Source organism: Coturnix japonica, chromosome 2 (genome assembly GCF_001577835.2).
Source record: "Coturnix japonica isolate 7356 chromosome 2, Coturnix japonica 2.1, whole genome shotgun sequence".
NCBI classification, from domain to species: domain Eukaryota; kingdom Metazoa; phylum Chordata; class Aves; order Galliformes; family Phasianidae; genus Coturnix; species Coturnix japonica.
The window spans coordinates 122,578,121-122,600,784 of record NC_029517.1 but is presented as its reverse complement, the minus strand read 5'-3'; the positions used below and the strand labels follow the sequence as shown (position 1 = coordinate 122,600,784).

The window sequence follows — 22,664 nt, the reverse complement described above, 5'->3', positions numbered from 1 at the left end:
GAGTAAAAGGATTTTGTCTGATTTCAGCAAGTTCAGGGCTTGACCCATCGCCTGTTCTGGGCTCATGGGGCTCCAGCACAGGATGTGAGGAGTTCGCTGCCCGGCACTGCGGGTGTCATGGAATGCAACGCACCTGTAGATGCAGTAGGACAGAGTCGTAGAATCATTAAGGCTGGAAAAAACCTCTAAGGTCATCTAGTCCAACAATCAGCCCATCCCAGTGCCCACTAATCCATGTCCTTTAGTGCCACAGATACCCTTGAACACCTCCAGGGATGGTGACTCCACCATTCCCTGAGCAGCCTTTTCCAATGCAATGCCACTTTCGTGGCAATCTTGTGTTCCAGACCCTTCACAGCTTCATTGCCCTTCTTCAGACAAGCTCCAGGGCCTCAACAAATCTCCTACGGGGTCCAGAGCATGAAAGATGCAGGTACTGGGTGGGGTGCACATCATCCCATCTCCAACACACCCCCGTTTATTCCCTGAATAGATCAGCACTGGGGGCACAGCAGCAATGTACAAGTTGGTGGCTGAAGTAGTTCCATAAGCTCTAATACTGAAATCCCATCGTGGTTCTGTGTTCTCCCATATTGGTGTGCTTTTGTTGTTGTTTTCAGCCATACCCACGAGTGTTCTTTTATTTGTAAGGTAGAGATTGATGAGATATTTTGGTCAAACAGAAAATACTGGGCTTAACACAAAATAATAGAATGAAATTACATAGCGTGCAATGTAACTGACAAAGTCAGGATAAATTGTCATCTAAAAAAAGAGAATTCATGCTTTTTATTGTAACATCTTGTGATTGGGCTGCAATTTACTAAATTCTGTTTACATCTTTTAAAAGCTTTCTACTCCATAAACTTTGTTAGTGAGAAGAATATGTTAGCAGAGAAAGCTCCATTTTAGCACTAAACTGTACACACTGCATCTTGGGCTGAAGGAAATGAGAAGAATCAGAGACTCAGAGAATGGCTTAGGTTGGAAGGGACCTTAAAGACCATTGAGTTCCAGCCCCCTGCCACAGGTAGAGCTGCCACCCATCAGACCAGGCTGCCCTGTGCTAAAGTGGAGCAAAGCCACGTTACGGGAGCAAATGCTTCCAGTCTGTAGTGAAGCGCAGGAGACATCAGCGAAGCTCCCAGTCCCAACCCTGACGTGCTGCATGTAAAAGAACAATGTCCTTTGTTTCTTATCCCACCTCCTGACCTATAATGTGAAATGGGAACCGTGCTGAGCTGCCACTGCTAAACTTTGAGACTGAACAGAGAAATTACAACTCTGCCAAGACGCTGCTGCTTCAGAGGTTGTGCTGCAAGCGGGATTGATCTGAACAGGCAACTTGGTGCAGATGTAAAGAAAGAAGCTGCTGCTGTTAGTCCTGGCATTCAGCTCTTGCCACATCATGCTTGACCTGTCGGGGTCTCAGCACATTTTGATGCTTCCAAAGCCCCTCTGTGGGTGAGGTTTCCAATCAGCCCTGCCTGGATTTGTCTGAGGTTGGTTCCTCCTTCACCTCATTTGTGCCATTGCCCTGTCACTGCCTTCTTGCTTTTCTGCATCTAATGGAACTCCTTGCCTTCCACTGCTGTTAACATCAAGTGGGAAATGCACCAAAGCACTGCATGTGAGAAACATGCTTTCAAGGGAAGCTGTTTTGTGTTAACTAAATGGCACCAAGAGCTTAGGAGGGGACAGAAGGGAGTCGAATTGCTGCAGCTATGTCCTTGGGCAACAAGGGGATCAGTCTCCTCCTCACCCCCATATTGCAGTGATGGGCTGAAGCAGCAGATAGATAGTAAGATTCAGGCTGAATATTACTTTCACAGCTTTCCAGGGATGGGGACACTGTCACAGTGGGAGGAGCCACCTGCAGGAATGGAGAACTGCAGCCCCTGAGGAGAGGCAGATGCTTCACTGAGCACACTGCAGAGATTTCTTTATGACTGACTTTCCTGTAGGTACAACTTGAACAGGAAGCAAAGAGTTAACTTTGTTAATTACCATTACTTTGCATTTCAGCTGGAACTGAATTTAGCTCTTCTTTTTTTACCTCTTGGAGGTAGAAACCTACCACTATGTAGCGATGAGTAATTCCAGACATGCTCCGGCTCATTTAATTCAATGCATCAGGCTGTCAGCTGAGGAACTGGGGCACATCCACAGATCTTGCTGTTCTGTGGGGTCAGCATCTCCCTCCAGTATGACTGCACTGGGATGGCTTTCATCTCGACATGAGAAGAGCTGTCTGACACTGAGAACAGTGGCACAACTTCCACATCAGCAGAGGTTTTGAGGATGAAGCTGGACATAGAATCATAGAACCATGGAATCATTAAGATTTGAAAGAAAAGACCACTGAGATCATCTAGTCCAGCCATCAGCCCATCCCCACCACACCCAGTAAAGCACGTCCCTCAGTGCCACATCTCTGCATTTCCTGAACATCTCTAGGGATGGTGACTCCACCACCTCCCTGGGCAGCCTGTTTCAATGCCTGACCACTCTTTCAGAGAAGAAATTATTCCTAATATCCAACCTGAACTTCCTCTGGTGCAACCTGTTGCTGTTATTTGGGACTTCTCCTCATCTGGGCTGACCCCCACCTCACCACAATCCCCCTTCAGAGGGTTATAGAGAGCAATGACGTCTCTTCTGAGTCACATCCACACTGAACAATCCTGGCTCCTACAGCCACTCCCCATAAAACTTGTGCTCCAGACCCCTCACAGCTTTGATGTCCTCTTCTGGACACGTTCCAGGGCCTTGGTGAAGGGTCCAGAACTGAACACAACGTTGGAGGTGCAGCATGAATCAGTGTCAGTACCAAAATCGTGGAACAGACGGCCTCATGGAGGCTCATTGTAGCATCACAGTGAGGATCATGCTTTGGAGTCAGGCTTTTCTTAGGTCTTTGCTGAGCACAAGCAGGGGATAAGTGCAGGCTGGTGGAGAGGCTTGAGACAAGAGATGAATACAAGTTTAAAACAAAAACAAAACAAAAAGCAAAACAAACAAAACAGATGTTTTGGGCCCATACATGAGGGATTTTACTGCCAGTGATGCAAAGCCTTTAAAGCCCCATCCCCCCTGGCAGAGGGCAGGCTGGGGATGTGTGTGGCCATCTCCGGTGCCTGAAGACAGATCTGGGGAAAAGCTTCTCTATTGCTGGGGAGTTTGAGCGCAGAGAAAGGAAGCGCTGCAGGGCACGGAGCGAGTCAAGGCTCGAGCTCTGCTCAGCTTGCCAGGGAGTGCCCGGGGAGCGCGGTCGGTGCCTGACGCTCAGCCCCGGGGCTCCGCGGCTCTGCCCGCTGCGGGATGGAAGGAGACAACGTGGGAGGCAGATTGTTTGTTGGAGAACGTTGGGAAGCATTGTGCGAAGCTGATTAACTCATCCCAACTATTTTATTTAGCTGCAGAAGTTGCCCCGGATGAGAAGTGCAGCTGTAAGCGTTTGCACAATGAAAATGCTCCCACACACAGGAAGGCCAGATAAGCCTCTGCCTGTCATTGTTACAGCAAGAAATTGTAGCACTTCGGGGAAAACGCGGGGTTTTTCCGCCTTTGTTTAAGCTGTAATGCAGAACATGAAGGATAGAGCTGTGCTATGCGTGCTCACACCCCTCAGTCCCAGGCGCAGACCAGGGCTGTGGGAGGCACAACCTGGCCAGAGGCCTCAGCAGCTCGGACCCCCAATGCCCAACTGCTGCTGGCCACAGCCACAGCTCCCCAGCAGCTCTGCTGCCCTCCCTCTGCTCCCCCGGGCTGCTGTGCCTTAGGTAGAGGAAATGAACGTTTCTCCTCCTCTGCCTTATTAGTCCAATAACAGGCTGCCTCCTGCCCCCAAAATATGGGCCTTCTGGATCATGTACTGCCATCCCCCCGAGGGATGAGGCAAACAAGAGGAAAAACGAGACTGCCTGGAACGTTACCCAAACGTGCTGGACTGAGGACCACCCTCAGCCTTCAGCATCTCTCGGGTCGCCAGTCACAAAGCCGTCCCCATCTGACTTAAATTAAACCCACCAGAAAAGCAGTATGGAGTCAAGCAGTCAGCGGGGCATTTCCATGGGATCTTCAGCCATGGTTTGGGACCCCCTGCGTATTGAATATTGTCTTGAAATACTCTCTGAAAGCCATCAAGAGGCTGGGTATCCAACCACAAGAATAGCTGCTCTCTGCTCTGCCGTCGCTGTCAGCCAGCTTTACCTTCTTTGTTTGCTCCAGAGCTCATGGCTCTGCTCCAGCTCTCCTTGCTTTGCATGGCAGGACTGAAGATGCAGCAGACCCTCAGCACAAAGTGGCACCCACTTGTGTCCCCCGTCTGGTGAAATAGAAGGTGGTCACCCATCTCCATAGAAATAGTCCCTGGGGAGCGTCCAGGAGATCCCAGGGGCAACGTGCTGCTGCTGGCTTTGTGTTGAGTGGCAGCACTGTGAACAAATCAATGAGGCAGGTTTTAAATGGATTAGAGGCAGTTAAACGACAGGTCTCAGAAGAGGAGTTGCAAATGAAGAGTGATCCCATGGGAGGTTTCATAAAGGGGATGTTCAGGAAGCTCGCCCCTGCTGTTTGCTGTAGAGGTTCTGATGGATAAACCAACTAAACGTGAGTTCACCAAGTGCTGCTCTTGCTAAAGGGGCTAATATGACCCTAGCATGTGTAAATGGGAGTATTGAGTGGTGAAGGAAAAGTATTAGCGCTGTATCTGACATTAATGAGACCAGAACAGTCCAGTTCAGCTGTCAACGCTTAAAAATCATGTCGAGAAACTAAGAAAGGTTGGGAGAAGGGCTGTAAGGCTGATTGAAAGAGTATTTTCCAATGACCCAAAGGAGTGCAATCCATTTATGTTATCAAAGAGGAGCATAAGAGAGGAATTGATCATGATGTGTAAGAATCTACATATGAAGGAGCAATGAGGGTTACTTACTCCAGCAGACAAAAGCATGAGGGCTGGGAAGACAGAAGCTAAAAAAAATATATATCAGGTTGAAAATGAGGCATATTTTTCTCCTTAATAGCCTTGTAATTAACTGCTGAAGGAGCTGACATGGGATATGGCACATTCTCCATCACCAAAAAAGGTCTTTAAATTAAGTGTGGATGTCTTTCTACATGATGTAGCTCATGTACTGCTGTGGGAATTGCTGGGCGAAGCTCCATGGTCTGCATTATGCAGGAGGGCAGAGGAAGGCTCTTCAGGGAGCCTGCTGGCCCTGGGATCTGTGGAGCCATCAAACGGGGATGCCTGCATCGCACTGAGCAGCACGTAAGCCTGTTTATGCAGCACACGAGATGAAAAGACTCTTTTAGGGATATTTAAAGGGCTTTAAATATTTTATTAGAGTTTTTTGATAGCCTCTGCCTGCAAAACAAGGTAGGTGAAATAAACATTAAAAAAAATAAAAATCTCCTGAAATAGATTTCCCACACCCCCAAATCCCAACATTAAAGGTCAGTATCTCAAGGTACTCACAGCTTTCCAAGTGATACTCCAAGGGCTCAGCCCTTCATCATGGTTTAAAGCTCCTCTTTCATAGATTTACTGATGCTAAACTCAGAAGGGACCACTTCGGTCTCCTAATCTGACCCTGGGCTTAAAGGCAGGAAAAGGATGGTGTAAAGCCACTAGTTGGGAGGAGAGGGGGGAACTGGGAGGGAAGCTTGAAGCAGATTGTCTTCCTGGCATCTTGGTTTGGTTTTCTGACTGTCACATGTGAGAAATAAGGTAATTCCTAGGGAAATGAAGCCATAGATATGGTGGCAGATAGATCTGGGGGCCTTCTATGGAGTGATGACACCAGTAGACAAAGTAAGGAGCAACTGATGTCATCAACCTAGTCTTCTGAAAGGCCTTTGACATGGTCCCACACCACATTCTTATATCTAAATAGGAAAGATATTGACTTGAATTTATACTATTCACTCACAGGGCAAAACAGAGCTTTATTACAGGATGTTACAATAGTCCTTGTCTCTGGGGCAGCACAGTTCACAGGACTGCAAGCAACTATTTTATAGCAATGAACTGCAAACCCCATGAACAACATCAGTTGTAGCTCATCCCGGTGCTGCATCATTTCTGCAGGAAGCTTCGGCCTCAGAGCTGTCAGCAGCCCTGAGTGCACTGCAGTGACTGCCAGTGCCTGCGAGCCGTGAGCTGAAGCACAAGGAGGGGAAACGGGAGAGAGGGGAACCAGTGATGTACAGAGATAAATTCCTTCTAATTAACTGGTTATTTACATCTCACCATACAGATCAGAGCTAAGTATATCCATCCCAACTGATATCTATGATTCACAGATTGTCAAATGGATATTCTGGAAGTGAGAAGTTACAGGAATAAAAGTCACGAATCATCAGCTGTTTTTTTGTTATTTTTTAATCCTCATGGACAGCATATTTTATTACATATAAATCCAATTTTTAACTGTTGCAAACAAGAAAAAAAAATTAAAAAAAAAAAAAAAGCTGAAGCCAAGTTTGCATGGATGGAAAAGTGATGTGGCTTTGAGAACAAGAGATTGCAAGCTGAAGGATGGGCTCCGCCGAGGTGTGGTCTTGGATTCACCTGTCCAGCAGCAAGATCTACCTGCGGTTCTGCTGAGGCAGCCTCCACCCCAGCCACACACAGCCAGCCCCTGTGCTCCCCTTTGCTGATGGTCAGAGGAGGCTCGGGATTCCTCAGGTGCAGCCTGAGGCTGGCTGAAATGAAGTGAGGTGACCCTGTTTGTTGATGCTATTTGAAGCCCACGCGCTATCAGAAGGCACACTGCAGGATTCCAGGCCAAAAGGAAGCAGGATCCCGCTGCCATGCCAGGTCCCTGTGGGGATGACTCCATCCACACCAAGTTATCGGGTTTTCAGGACCTGGCTGTTCCCCAGAGCACGGCTGCAGAGGCACCCAACAAGTGGCTGCAAAGTTGGCTGTGCGTAAATGTAAGGAACAAATGGAAATACCGCTAGGTATCTGGAAACTCGTGTTTTCTCTTTTTATCTGAGACAGCACAATGAATGGAAAGCAATATTCAAGTACCAAAAGTTAGCAGACTAAAGATAAAAATATACCAGTTGCTAGGAGATGGCATTTAATCTAGAACTTCAGGCACTAAATAAAAACGAAGTTATAAGAAGAAATACTGTTCAGGACACAGAACAGTACTAAGTAATTGGCTGTTTGTGAGAGGGACGAAAGCTGTCATGGGCCGGGGCAATAGGCAAGGCTAAAGCAGAACTCATGCCAGTGATGGGCACTGGAGGCAGAAGGCTGCCCTGGCTGAGGCTGCTGTGATGTGTACCCCTGGGGTGAGAGGGGCTTGGGCTGCAGTCGACCAGTAGCCCCCCTGGGAAGGAAGCCAGAGCCCAAATTGTGTTCAACCTCAGCTCATTCCCTCCAGCTGGGAGAACTACAGCAAAAGGGACCTGCGTGTGAAGGTGAATCCCAAAGCCACCAGCCTTGCATGACAGCCTTGTATGATAGTATGATAGTATGATTGTATGACAGTAGCCACAAGCAGCTCTCAGGAACAGCAGCTCCTTCCACACCTCCCCAGGGTAACTTTCATCTCAGAGGTCACTTTGACTATGGCTGGTAAGCGCCTCTGTAATATTTGGTCATATTGTATTAATTAGAAGGACTGAATTGTCTGGATCCCGAAGCCACATGGAAATTCAGACCTTTCATAGATTCGATATTAAAATCCTGAACATGGACACACGATTTGTTTAAACTTGCTCAGGATAATGCTTGCTGGAGTGATAAATAATTTCTTTGGGAAAGAGCCAAATACAAAGTCCGTGCTGATGCCAGCAATCTGCCAGAAGGCCTGGATATAGTCAACAGTTGATATGGTTGAATGACCACTGGTAGAGCGGATACAAACATTATCAGGAGTTGGTAGGGTCATGCTTGAATGACCACTGGTGGAGTGGATATGAACTCACTCAGAAGATCCACAAGACCATCACCTCCTCTGCTGGCCTTCGAAGTCCTCCAGCAGCCGTTCCACGTTCATTTGATTTTTAAGTTATCTTCTGATCTGGGGGAAGTCTGCGCACCTTTGTGAGCAATACATCTCCTAAGATGCCTGGAAATAAATGCCGCTTGTTTCCTGGTATCTGGGGCTAAAAATAAAGACCAGCTTGGTACGATAAGCACCCTCCAATTTGAGGGACCAGCGCACAGATGTGGGCGGAGGAGCTTTCAAACATTAACAGCAATGTCATCTGCCATCTGGGCAGCTCATGTCTGACACTCATCTCTGATGCAATCTCCGGTACAATCGATGGGCAACAACAGGCAGCTGAAGTTGGGTGCCTTACACAAGCTCCAGAAAGCTGGAGGAAGCGCTGCTTATTCAGCATTAGTGGAAGAAGGAAAGACAACAGGGGACTCATGAGGGACCGATGCCAGACCTATGTGAGTTGTAAGGAATTGGAAAGAGCCCATTAGTCTTTCAAAATTCAAGACAGGTGAAAGACACCTGCTGTGCCCAGAACTAAATACACAAGACTGCAGAAAGAGGGGAACAGGGAACACCAAGTCTGCTCTTCACATGAGCGAGAGGCAAAGGAACGATGCAAAACATTTCCAAGATCAGCCAGCAGCAGTGGCGGGGGAGATTCTGAACACTGAGATTCTCAGGGGTGCTGGCACCCACCACCATTTCTCCTACTACATGGGAGCTGAAGGAGTCATATATTCCCTGCCTGGTTTTCCCATCTGGCCAAGCCCAGCAATACAGTGGCAGATCCAGGTGCAGCAGCACTGCGCAAACCTTGGGCAGCCCCAATTCTCTGTCTGAGCTAGTGGATCTTCTTGCTCCCCTGAAGCACAAATCGCAGCACAGCAGCAGCAGCCACTCAGGCATGGTGATCTTCCCCTGCCCTTGCAGGTGGGAATGGAGCTGGTGCCTGCTCGCCCCATGCAGCTGCAAGCTGGCACAGAGGAGCCGGGGCACTTTTATCTCTGCGATTGCATTTTACCTTTTGATGCCCTGGATGCTTATTCCTTTATCACATATTAATTATTGGCATTCTCTAGGCTTCTTTCTGTCTTAATCTGATTTAAGACAGACATTTGCATTTGAAAAGTAGCTAGCATGTATAGCAAATCCTTTCCCTTGGTTTCCTATTAAGGTGCCCAGCTTTGATGTATTATATTAATGCTGTTTGCCAGGGGTGAAATCAGCACACCGCCTATGGAGAGGCACTTTCTTGGCAAACCTACTGCCTTCACCCACAGGCAAAGCATCCGCCCTCCCTGGCGCTAACGCCAGTTCCTGACCACAGCTGCTCCTCTCACTGTGGCCTCTGGAGGCCATGTCATCCTCACTGCACAGGGTTAAGGGTTGGGATAGGCTGCCTAACGGTCTTCTAAAGGGTGTAAGCGCAGAAGTTGGCATGTATCTGTTATGAGATCCTCAAAACTATAACCCTCCTCTTGCAGTATGTTGGTCAGTTTGGGAATAAAAGTGGCACTGAGGGAGGAAGATTAGCAGAAATGGTGGTGATGAGCTAATGGTTCAATTAGATGATCATAGCGGTCTTTTCCAGCCTTAATGATGTTATTATTCTATTCTATTGTTCTAAATAAACCATTCCTTTGTTAACCAGCATTCCTTTCCCCCACCCCCCCAACACCCCACCCCCATTTTTTTCTTGTGCTGCATTGCTTACATAAGTTAGGCCTTTGTGAACTTGCCCCAAGCCCAATTGATCTGTTTAAAATGGGTGCAAAGGGCCCATGGGGGCCACGGGGGCAACTCACTGATGTTGACTTAACAGGAAGGATGAGAAGGATGAGTGGTGGCGTGGGGCTGGAGGACCAAAGGTGGGCTCACAGTTGCTGATCTCAGCACAACTGAGTGCAGGCAGCCAGCCCTGACCCACCTGGGGTGCTCACTGCTTTTGGGCAGCTTTGCCAGGCTCAGCCATGTCCCCAGGGCTGTTGAGGTGGCATTGTCCCTGTATGGCAGTGTTGGAGAGGTGACAGCCTTTGGAAGGAACAGTGCTGGGGCTGAAGACCCAGCCCTCCTGAAGCAGCACATCTGACCCCAGCCTTGGTCAAGGCTCTTCAGTGCCCACGTGGAGTTTTGCATCAGGCTGAGCTGTTGGCAGTGAGGTTAAATCATTACAACCTCCACCCGTGGACGAAAGTTAGAGCAGTTTCCAGAGCTCATTTACAAAAGGGGTTGGAAAAGTTATTTCAAGTCAACAGCCTACACTACCGTAGTAGTTATCTGAACAGGTGGGGACTGGGGGAAGGAGGGACATTAGCCAGATGGTGAATCATAAGCTAATCAGATTGCCACCCATGTTTGCTCCAAAAGGAATAAAAGTGGTGCACGAACACACCACACATTGCCAGCATCAGAACCGATTCGGCAGTGGCCCAAACTTTTGTTGGGCTTTGCTGGGATGCCTGGCTGTGCTCCTGTTGGGTACAGGGCTCTTTGAGAGCCACCAGAGACTCGCTGTGCTCTGATGGCCCATCATTGTGTTGTGTATTTCTGCTCTAGCTGTAGGTGTCCCTTCTTATTGCAGGGGCGTTGGACTTGATGGCCTTTAAGGGCCACTTCCAACTCACCAGATTCTAAATTGTTTGAAGAACCAATGCTGTAGCCCAGGGCTGGTCTGCACTGCCCAGGCACCTCCTCACAGAATGCTGCCACTGGGCACTCCCTGGTAAACAAACAAACAAACAAATATAGAGACTTAAGTGGATTAAAAATAAATTACAATGACACTGTTGAAACTCCATTGATGTCGGTGGAATTCCTCGCGCCTTACAGCAGCGAGAAGAAAATCAGACCTAAAGTGCTGAGGCTGCTGGCAGCTGCTTGCCTGTTTGTGTGTGCAGTGGAGAAAAGTGCTTGTTTGGTGCTGATTGCAGACTACGGAATAAGAGCAATTTCTCATCCCACCTCCACAGAAGCTATTTAAATAGTTCTACACCCACTTCAAAAGATGCTCAGTTAGAAAGGGAGTAAATCTGGAAGTTATCACTCCTTGAAGGAAGGAGAACCAACAAATGGGCTCTGTGCAGGCTGCCGGCACTCGCAGGGAGCTCTTCCAATGACGCCAGGCAGCTGCAGAGACAGAGCGTGCTCCTGCAAAGAGCTCTGGATGCTGCCTCTGAGATGCTCTGGTGCTGCTGGCTGAGCCTGGCGGCATGCAGGAGGTCAGACACGGCTGGCACAACGCATGCTCTGGTGATGCATGAGGTCAGGAATGGCTGGCACAACCCCAGGACAGCACAGGCAGACCTACCTGGCCCCACCATGTTACGTAGAATCATGGAATTGTTTGAGTTATATCCTTATATCCAGGCTAAATTTCCCCTCTATTCATTTTAAACCACTTCCTCTTGTCCAAACCCACATGTTGGTGGGTTTCAGGCATTGCCAAATTTGGCAGCACCCAGAGACCTAACGCTGATGAACATATGCACTAAAACCACAGGACCTGCCCTGAGGACCCCATGAAACACTACCATCATGGCTAACACAGCCACTTCACACAGCCAGCCTTGCTCCGTCCCGAAACCTGCCTGACCCCACAGCACGCTCAGGAAAGCTGGCTTTCCTCCAGCACAGCTCTGCTGTGAGATCAGTAACCCAGTGTCACAAAGCTTCTGGTTTTACTGTCTGCTTCATGTCACCATAAGTCAGTGCCTGAATGGCTGCCCCTCCATCCCACCTGAAATCTGCACCTCTTTAACAAAGGGCAGTCATGTTTTTCCTTTAAAATAAACTAATTATAAAACCAAAGTCAGTTCCTCACATTTAAACAGCCTCTGTAACAACCAATTATTTCTGAGGACACGAGAAACAGCTGTTGCGGTGCTGAAGCTCAAATAGTTACATCTCGGCTATTTAAGCGAGTAAGAGTTGATATTTTTATTCCCATGTGATATTACCAAGACATGATAAACAACCATAATGCTAGTATTAATTTGTGGTGCAAAGATCACTCTAATTTGCTCCAAGCTGAGAAATAATTTTAATGCATTATTACCATTGCACAAATTACTATTTGAAAGTGTGCCTTGTTTTTGCCTCATTTCCACTCCCCCCACTTTGTTCTTTTTCGATGAAGCAACACAACCCCGGGGAAGAGTTGAGGCAGAGTAAACCAACCTTTGACCTGCACAGAGCAGGGAGCAGACATCAGAAAGGCCTTCTGAAGTTGAACCCGGTGCTACCAAGCGCTGAGTGAGGCTGCTTCCATTAGAAGGTGGGGAGATGTCACCAAGGAGTTAGCGCTTCTCCCACAGTTCTCAGGGAGGGGTTTTGCTATCAGCTCCTGTGTGTACATCTAGAATGACAGAACATCCTACGTTGGAAGGATCACTGAGTCCAGCTTCTGGCTCCACATAGGAACACCCAAAACCCCATACCCAGGCGCTCTGCCAAAACATCTCTTGAACTCACGCAGCTGGGGGCTGTGCCCACTGGGCAGCTTATTCCAGCATCCAGCTCACCTCACCTGAGGTGGGATCTGTGGGTGCTCAGCACCCATGAGAACCACGCTGCTTTCCTTTGGGCTCCTCATGCCATGACTTCAGGCCCTTGGAAGGTTTTCTCAGCTTTTTGGGAATCCTGGCTGCACTTGGTCATGGACAAGCCACAAAGGCTGGTAGTCAGAGCTAATTAAGCAATGGGTGACACACTTTAACAGCACGCATGCCTATCACTGAGACTTTCCAAGTATCTCAGCTGCTCTGTGCTCTGATGCTGCTTTTCTTCCAAGGATCACAACACACCCGACAGCAGCGATAAATCACTCATGGTGTCCTGTCAGACAGGGAAGCACCATCAGCCCCTCTCAGCGGGAAACCCAAGGCCCACAGACAGCCTGATGGCACAATGAGCCCAGCTGAGGCTCTGCACGGCCTCACCAAGGCTGAGACAGAGCACAGCACTTCTCAAAGTGGAAAAAAAGAAGAAGAAGAAAAAAAGAGACAGGTCAGACCAGGGAGAGCTGGGTACTTGAGCAAGTCTACAACCCCGCAGAGAATTAGATTTACTAAGAGATGTAGGAGCCATGTACTTCTCATGGGGACAATAAGGCATGGAGGAGTATTGTGTAGATGCTTGGCTTGCCATGGCCAGGGAGAAGAACTGAAGCATCTTCCCTGAGGTGTGGGAGGATTTTCCTACCAGAGGCTCACTGTGGTCCCAAGTGAATTAGACCCCAGGCACGTTCATGGCACTGTGGGGGTGTAATGGGTCCTGAAGTCAGGGAGTTAGCACTAAGGGTCTCCTCTCACATCAGCTTGGCGAAAAGTGATGCATACATTGATATGTGATCTAAAGTGCAGGAAACAAGAGGATGCTCAAGTGATGAAGGTGCTCAAATCCTGCTCACAAGGACCACAGCAAAGCAGTTTCAGTAGGGTGGTCCCATGGGGGTCACTCCCACTGTCCTACATAGTCAAACACTTTAAGCACAGTTACTGGATTAAAAACTAAGGAGTTTAATTAGAGATGAGAGCATGACAGCATTTCCTCTTACGTGGATTTCAATCCAAGAAGCATTTTCCAAGACCCAATATTGAACCCTAGAGGCAAAGGATATGGAGGAACATTAAATGTCCATTGTGTGAGTCAGGGACATTACTCAGCAGGTACAAGGAAGGTGCCTCCAAGTGTGCAAAACAGTAAGGAATTCTTACATAAGGAAGGTGGAAGGTACTGTGGACCACACGGTCAACCAGTCAGGCAGTGGTTGAACAGGGAACTCTGTGCAATTGCAATTTGGAGGTGTAACAGCCTGCACCTGGTCACCAGAAGGAAGACCCAGAAAGTGTCCTCTCTGATTCACCTCTTTAAATCTGACTTGGGGTGGTAAATGCAGATTGGACAGGTGCACAAAGGGTGAAGGACTGGGGTCAGAAGGGTCTGCAGCCCTTGTCAGGCCGCAGCCAGGTCTGCTGGTCCTGTCAGCACCTGCGGTGCCCACAACAGTAACAAACAGCAGTTAAAGGTGGGCTGGCAAAGGCAGCCTTCAGAAACAGCAGTGATCGCCACAGCTATACAGCCCTGCTAGGGGCATACAGACATCTCCCCAGGCACATCTGGCCCAGCACAGTGCCATCCAGGGCCATTCGCAGCAATCACACAGCACAGGCGGAGCAGCAGTGATCCGCAGAGGTTTATTTCTCTGTGTTGTAAAATGACATCGTTTCTGCCTGCGTCCAGATCCAGACATTTTAAAACTTAACTAAGTCCTTATTGTGAAGCTGGTAATGGCTTCGGCACCTCCAGTGTGGCACAGCTCTGCAGGAAGCCCAGTGGCTTTCATGTCCTTCCTGTGGTGGCGAGGAGCTCCTCCACACCATGGGATCACCAGCACCCGATCCTCAAAATCCGCTTGCAACAGTCCTTGGCACAGACAGCACAGCTTGCAGGCTGCTTTCTGTTTGAAACCGGTCCCCAGAGGCTTAATTTGCAGACAGTAATGGGATTCCATCTTCCTGCACTTGACAGAAGGTGCCTCTGCAAGCAGCCCGAGTTCACCTTTCAAGAAGCTGACCTCTTTTTCTTCAGCAGCATCCCAGTTTTGGCATGTGGGCTGTGACAAATGTTGCAGGGAAGGCTTACAGGGTTAATTAGCGCATTAATATTTAATCCTGCTTCCTCACCATCATGTCTCAGGCCAAAACTTCTGCCCCCAGACTCAAATCTCTGCCAGCCATCAATAACGCTTCACTCCAGGAACGTGACGTTTTCTTACCGTTCTCACTCCTTTCTTCCGCCTCAAACTGGTCTCCTTCCTTCAGCAATCCTCCCTGCAAATGACTGACTGTGGAAGGCAGCAGCCTCCTCTCAGCTCCAGCTGCAGCCCCAACCCCACTCACTACCAGCACCGTGCCCTCCATGGCAGGCTGTCCCTCTCAGTGAGGAGGCACAGTGCTTACACACATGCAGTTTCTTCTCAGATCCACAGGAGCGGATGGGGACAAGAAAAAATGACAGGAGACCTGGAAGCATAGAAGAGCACGGGGTCCCTGGCACAGTCCATCGTGCTTGGTGTTGAGCACACGCAGTTGAGGCACTTACAGCCACCTGGAGTGCAATTGCCCCTCACACAGCATCCCAAGCACGGGCAAGTCTGCAACAAGCCGGGCTGCTCACCGTGCTCCTGTGGTGCTGTACAGCCCTGCCCTGGGGCTTGGCACAGAAGGATTTGCCTCCGGGAGAACAGGGCTTTCCCAGCACAGCAGGCTGCCAAAAACAGAACCGGGTGCCAAGGAGCAGAGATGATGTGCTGTGAGGGACGCTCAGGCAGCTCCCAACAGTGGAGGCATTTAAGTGACCGCTTACACCGAGCACAGCGGTAGCGAAGGGCAGTGCGGGCACTGAGCACAGCCCAGCACCGCTCACCCAATGGCTCTGGGACAACCGCCCCGCAGCCGGCCGGGCACGGGACGGCGACAAGAGCGGGCGGGGCCGGGTCAACCCCAAGCAGGCCCGAGCCGACCCCCGGAGCAACACGAACCGCACGGGGCTGCTAAATTCCACCGGTAGAGACCGGACCGGACCACGTCCGCCCCACAGGACTCTGAGCCCACAGGGACGCATCAACCCCATCACGGTATACACATCCGAGATCCAGCCCCCAACCCACCGCTCGTTCCCCGGCAGCATCACGGCGGCGGCTTATGAATGGGCGCAGCGGAAGCGCCGCCCCCCCGGACGTGACGCCCCGCCAATGGGGGCGCGGGGCTGCGTGGCTGGATGAGGTCAGCGCGGCGGGGCCGGGGCGGGGGCGGCTGAGGCGCGGGGGGCGGCCGAGGCGGGGGTCGCGGCTCGCGGGCGGGCGGGCAGGAAGGGAGCGGGGAGCGGCGGCCCGGGGGAGGCGGGAGAAGGCGGGAGGGGCGGGGAAAGGAGGAGGCGGAGAAGGAGGCGGCGAGGATCGGGAGCCGCTGCCAGCCCGGGGGCCGCGCGGAGAACGAGCGAGCGGAGCCGGGGCCCGGGCGGGGGGCGCCGGGCGATGCGGGGCTTCGTCAGGCTGCGGCGCGGCTCCCGCCGGCTGTGAACGCTGGGGCCGCCCCGCCGGGCCGGCAGCCGGCGGCGGACAGGGGAGGGAGGGAGGGAGGGAGGAGGGCGGGGAGGCGGGAGCGTGGCGGAGGAGAGGGCCGGGAAGGCGGGAGCGGGGCTGCCCCGGTGCCCGCCCCGCGCGGGGGGCCGGCCCCTGAGTGCATGCGGGGCGCCCCGCCGGGCCGCCGCCGGGCCGCCGCCGCCCGCCGCCCCTGAGACAGCGGCGGCGAAAAGTTCCGGCGGTCGCCCACATGCGCGGCCCCAGCCCTCGGCTTGGGGAAAGGAGCCGAGCGGAGCGGGGCGAAGAGAGTTTGAAGTGTTTGCCGGCGGGAAGATGGCGGAGCGGAGCTGAGAGCGGCGCCCGGCGAACTCGGGCCGCCCCCGCCTTCCTCCGCAGCCCCCCGGACCCCCGCCGGACACATGCAGGCCAAAAAACGCTACTTGACGCTGCTCTCCGCCGGCACCTGTCTCGCCCTGCTGCTCTACCTCGGAGGCGTGCAGCTGCGGGCAGCCCGGCCCCGCGCCGCGCCGCGCCGCCCGGTAGCGGCCGGCATGGCCCCGGCGCAGAGCGGCCCTGGCCCCGCTTCCCCGACGCGCTGCGGCCCTTCGAGCCCGGCCCCGACGGCGGCGGCGGCGGCGGCCGCGTCTCCCCCCGGCAGCGGCGGGACGCCAGCGCCGGCCTGTACCGCGGGCGCCGCTGCCGCATGGAGTCCTGCTTCGACTTCGCCCTTTGCCGGAAAAACGGCTTCAAGGTCTACGTGTACCCGCAGCAGAAGGGGGAGAAGATCGCCGAGAGCTACCAGAACGTCCTGGCGGCCATCGAGGGCTCCCGCTTCTACACCTCCGACCCCAGCCAGGCGTGTCTCTTCGTGCTCAGCCTGGACACGCTGGACCGGGACCAGCTCTCCCCGCAGTACGTGCACAACCTCCGCTCCAAAGTGCAGAGCCTCCACTTGTGGAACAACGGGAGAAATCACTTGATTTTTAATTTATATTCCGGCACCTGGCCCGACTACACCGAGGACGTGGGCTTCGACATCGGGCAGGCCATGCTGGCCAAAGCCAGCATCAGCACCGAGAACTTCAGACCCAATTTTGATGTTTCTATTCCGCTCTTTTCTAAGGATCACCCTAGGACAGGAGGGGAGAAGGGATTTTTGAGGTTTAACACCATCCCTCCTCTCAGGAAGTACATGTTGGTATTCAAGGGGAAAAGGTACCTGACAGGGATAGGGTCAGACACCAGGAATGCCTTATATCACGTCCACAACGGGGAGGACGTCGTCCTCCTGACCACCTGCAAGCACGGCAAAGACTGGCAAAAGCACAAGGATTCGCGCTGCGATAGAGACAACACCGAATACGAGAAGTAAGTGAGCGCTCGAGCCGCGGGGCTGCGGGTGGGTCGGGGTGTCCGCACCGTGATGGCCCCGCAGCTCTTGGCTGGAGCACGAAGGGAAGGGACGCGCTGTGCTGATACCTGAGTGCGAATGCCCGCATCTGTGTGCGGGGATGCGCGAGTGCTGCGAGCACGGTTTGTGTTTAGCGCTTCGTCTCCTGGCTGTCCCTGATCTTTGTGTGAGCTTTGTGCGCCGTTACCTTCCCAAATGCTTTTCAGGTTTGTGCTTAGAGCTGCTGGGGAAAGCTCTCGTGGGGATCTACCTCCATCCAGCGCTGCGGTGCTGACTGAGCTGAGTGCAGCCCATCTGAATGCCAACCAGCACCGTGCTGCTGCTGGCTGGATGCGTGTGAAGTTTTCCGTGAGAGCAGTTTCCACGTTGCAGGAGGAGCTGAATTGAGGAGCGGCGTTGTGCCGTGCAGCCAGCAGAGCGTGGTGGGGCTGCTGAAGGGCTTTGAATGCGCTGTGCTGTGAGCGGGCGTGGAAACACTCGTGGGGAGGAGCAGGAGCAGCTCCTGTGGCATCGCACTGAGCAGAACTTCCCTCGGCCGCCCGCTTTACACCCAAAGTGACCACAGGGGCTGGGAGGGACTGGGTTGAGAGCAGCGAAATGTGCTGGGAAATCTGTCCCGGAGTGGGGAGGCAGCAGCTAAATGCTGGGCAGGCGTTTACTGCCTCTTGATGTTGGGAAGCTTTTAGTGGTTGGGGATGCAATGATGTACGCGTGGAAAAAACCCAGTGGGGATACAGAGTGAAGAGTAGAAGCGGTGCAGAGATGCTGAGCTGAAGTCACGCTGTTGGTGATGGGGTCCCATAGGTCGCACTGGGAGTGGCACCGGGAGGGCAGAGCTGTGGCCTCAGGTTGTGCTGTTGTTTGGCACAGGAGGAGCAATGTGAGATAGGAAAGGTCTGCATTATTTGTTGTGCTCCCCATTGTCTGGCTGTCACAAAAACAAACACCGGCTGTTGTTTGACATGAGTAAGAACTTTTTTTCCCCCAGCCGTAGTGTTTGTCCTATTACAAGACATGGCTCTCCTCATAAGCTTTGCCCTTTGCTGCCTGTTTCTCATTGCCGGGTGCACACACAGCCCCCAGAGGTGCGCCGTGCTGCCTGCTGGCACACAGCCCTGCTCTGCTGCTGGTGGCTTCAGCATTCCCTCGCAGCGCCGCCGGGTAAGGCAGGAAGTGAAAAAAGATGATCAGCAGCAAATGAGATGACACCAAGAGCTGAGGCACACTGAGCTCCTGGCGCTCAGACGCCGTGCTGAGCCGTTACTGGTGTCTGGTGGGAGCATCCCTCTGTGGTGCTCGGTGCGGCCAGCAGCCACGCGTGCCATCTGCTGATGCTCAGTGCTGCTTCACCGTCAGGGCACTGACCCCACGTGCAGTTTGCCTGGCTCCATAAAGCCAACAAGGTCACATCCCAAGGGCAGGTAACTGTTCTGCTGGACATAAGGCTCAGATGTGAGTGCTGAGAAGGACTCTGCTCAGCCTACCCCGGTAGCTGACCATCACTGGGTGTGCTTGGAAACATCTCTAAGCTGGACCTTCGCTGGTCTGAGTAAACTGTGGGCCTTGAGAGCCATACACAGAGTGCTTCTGTGGAACTCTTTCAGCTCGAGTTTAACAGCTTGTCTTTGAGGTTTTCATCAGGGAAGGGATAAGCGCCTTCTCCAAGATGCACATTGTTGCGTATCCATGTAGGACTGGGAGGGCTACACGGCACCCTGCTGCTCCTGTGCTTCAGCACTTTGCAGGGCCGAGGTGAGCGTTGGTGCTGGCCTGATGTGAGGGGCAGAGCTTAACTGAGCTGGGTTGACCAAGTGGTCAATCTCATGTCAGTGAGGTGGGGTGTGTTCTGTTACCCTCAGTGCAGCACACGCTGTACGTTACTCATCATGGAGATCTATCTGCTCACAGTGTCAGCATTGAGACTGAGCAAGGTCTGTGTCTGCAGGATATATTCCTTCCTCTAGGAATGTGACAGAGCAAAGAAAGGTACCCTCCTCACCTGTGGAAAATGCCAAAGCATTTTTGATAGCGGGGAAGGTGAGGATGCCATGTGTGTGTTAGACTCCTTGTCCTGAACTGTACTGGAAGATCTGTCTGTATGTTACAGCTAATTAATTTGCATCTCAGCAGATAAAACAGGCCTAAATGAATTGCATTACTGTGATTAGACTACTAGCAAAGAGAACTTAGAGGAAAACGAAGAAAACCTCTGGTTTCTCCGCGGTGCCTTTGGCTCCATCAGAGCTGGACTTTGACACCGTGGCTGGAACCATCAGGCTTCCCAAATTCCTGCTCAGAAGGGCTTTAGCTTTGAGCTTTCCCTTTCAGAAAGGGTTAAGTGAGCAAGCAGTGCTGCTGAAGTTTGAAGACAGCCTCTTAAATATTTAATGACGGTCTAAATATATACATACGTACAATGTGTTTTAAACAAAGGCAGAATTCGTGTACAGGCTCAACTGGTTCCAAATAATTATTTTTTTGGAAGGCAACAGAAATAGCTGTGGATACTGAAAGTAATTGTAGAATGTGATAATTTAATCAAGGCAGATGCATGGATTCACACCAGAACGGGGATCTTTCTAGGAGAATAAATGCTGTTGTCTGCGGCGTTCCCTGATGGCTGCCTTCAACCCTGCCTGCAGAACATGGGGTGCATAGCAGGGAGGTACATTAAAGTGTAAGGGCTCGTTGTTCAATGCCCTTATACCCGGATCTGTGCAGGATAGTTGTAGTTAATGCCAGCAATGAAGTGATGGGGAAAAAAAAACCAAAACAGATAAGGAACGGAATCAAAGAGAGGAGGCAGGAGAAGAGAAGGTAAGCAACATTTTTGGACAGCTGTAAACTTCCTTGGGGTGGTGGAGACCGAGTGTAGCTCAGCTTTCTTCACAGATGTAATGCTTTTCAAGCAGTCAGTGTTCAAGAAGTGTGTATAGCGTGAGACCAAGCAGAAAACAGGGCAGCACAGCATGGGACTGGACTGCCAAGAGGAGACTGAGGGCTTTTGGTAAGGAGTGGCCATCCATAGACCTGCTTGGTGCTGCCTGGGCGCTGGCATAAAGCGTGCTTATAGTTGGGACAGCCCTGCAGGGCGCCCAGGGACCTTTGCCGTGGTTGTGTGGGGTGTTATAGGGAAAACACCCAGCCAGACACATGTGTGCGGCTGCTTTCTGTAATCCCCGGTGCACTGCAGGCTTACCTGGTGTGCACTCTACTGGTGGAACGTGTGTCAATCACAGCTGCACCTCCTGCCATAAAAGCACTGTCCCGAGCAAAGGTTACAGGGGTGTGCAGTGAGTGCACAGTGGGAAGAAAAGCAATTTCAGTTTTGTTTCCTCTCCACCGGGGCTTATGTACACATATGAAAATAAAGAAATACCTGACACTAGGGGTGAGTGCTGCTCACGGGGCCGGCACGGAAACATGCAGGAAGGCTCATGCGTCCCTGCTGGAGGTGTGATGGGAATCTCAGTGCTGTGCATGTATGTGTGTGCTTTGAACAAACACAAAATTCCTCTTTCAACATCTTGAGCTTTGGTGCACTGTATTAAAATATGAAGGTACGTTACTGATATGGTGTTCCAGGTCAGCTTTTATGCAGCTATTCAGGACAGGGCTGAGAAGTTTCTGTGCTGTCTGTCTGGAACGGGATCTGACCCTGAGAGCAGTGAGCTGAGCTGGGACACAACGGGCCCACGGATCCCAAATATCACCCGTCTGTTTCTGGGGCTTGGGAGAAACTCAAGAACTGCTAAGAGACCTTGGGCGTTTTCCCAGAGCGTCTTGGCTCCTGCAGAGACCTGACCCCATCAGGCTGCTCTTTTATTTTCATATCAATTTTCAAGGACCTGGAAATGTGCCTGTTCTACAATGTATTTATTCCAAAGAGCAGTAAGCAGGTAAACAACAAAGCTCCCCTGCCTCAGCGCACCTTGGTGAAGCACATTTGTTGCAACACGTTCCTCCCCCTGCTCAGTGCATATCAGCGTGTCCTAATGTGTCTCTTGGAGCAGATGGGAAAAGGTGTGAGTTTAGGGTGCAGTGCATGTGCCCCTAAAGCCACCGAGATAAGGATGGTAATTGTCATTGATGCACACCATAAGGGGACGTTGTGCTGGCACCCTGCAGGTGAATGCTTTCCATCCATCCCACACATGCTCTGGTGTCCATCCATCCTACAGAACACAAGGCTGCTTGCACAGGGTCATGCACTCTGCCTGTGGGTGCATCCAGCCTCCCTCCTAACTGAGTGATTAAGCTTTCATGTGGGGTAAGTTATTATTATAATTGCTCGCTCCAGGCTTTTCTACATCGCTTCTGTCAAGCGTTTAACCCGAGGCTGCGTGGTGACAAACTGTTACAGCAGGTGGCTGGGCTGGTCCTTTTTCTGTAGGCAGAAATGTTGGTGTTGCAGGATAACCTAATGATAAACAGTTATCACTGAGTGGCAGTAGAAAACTGAAACAAAATAACAGTCCAAGCCATCGTTTCCATGTTGTGCAGAATTAAACCTGAAATGAGTTTGTTGAACCCAACCCAACACTGAGCTGGAAGTCATGATTCCAGCCCGGACTGACCGGCTGTGCCCTAGGAAGGTGCCTGCAACAAGGTTGCAGATTAAATGGGGTATTAGGAAAAAACTCTTCTCAGGACAAGGGATGAGGTATTGAAACAGGCTGCTAAGGGCTGTGGAGTCACTGTCCCTGGGGGCATTCAAGGAAAGAGTGGATAGAATCATGGAATCATAGAATTGCACAGTTTGGAAAAGACCTTAAAGATCATTGAGTCCAACCACAACCTCACCATACTACCCTAACAGTAACAAAGTGATGTGATTGAGTGGCGTGGAGGTGATAAGTTGATGGCTGGACTAGATGATATTAGCGGTCTTGCCAGCCATAATGATTCTTTGATTTTAAGGATGTGCTTCCCATACCCTGCATTAGCCCCAAGAGAAGGATAAATGCACGTAACTACATATCAATATTGAGGAGGTTACTGCATCCAACCTAGTGTTGGAAGATCAGACTGAAACCCAAGTTTCAGACTCTGCTGGAAATAATCTGTGTACATGTACATATACAGCCTTGGAACAGTCCACTGGAGAGGAAAACAGCAGCCGACTGAGAGGGAAGTAAATGAGACTGGTGGGCATAAAACACTTATTTACTCAACAGATGTGAGTCAAGAGAATGTGCTG

General features: G+C 51.3%; 1 protein-coding gene across 1 annotated transcript in view; it reads left to right on the top strand.

Annotated features, from left to right (window-relative positions):
- Window positions 1–16,363: 16,363 nt before the first annotated feature.
- EXT1 (exostosin glycosyltransferase 1) overlaps window positions 16,364–22,664 on the top strand; it is a 148,734-nt gene continuing 142,433 nt past the window's right edge. The window contains 2 exon segments of the mRNA XM_015856181.2: window positions 16,364–16,566; window positions 16,569–17,421. Of these exon segments, the coding sequence (XP_015711667.1) occupies window positions 16,473–16,566; window positions 16,569–17,421 (947 nt within the window). The 5' untranslated portion in view covers window positions 16,364–16,472.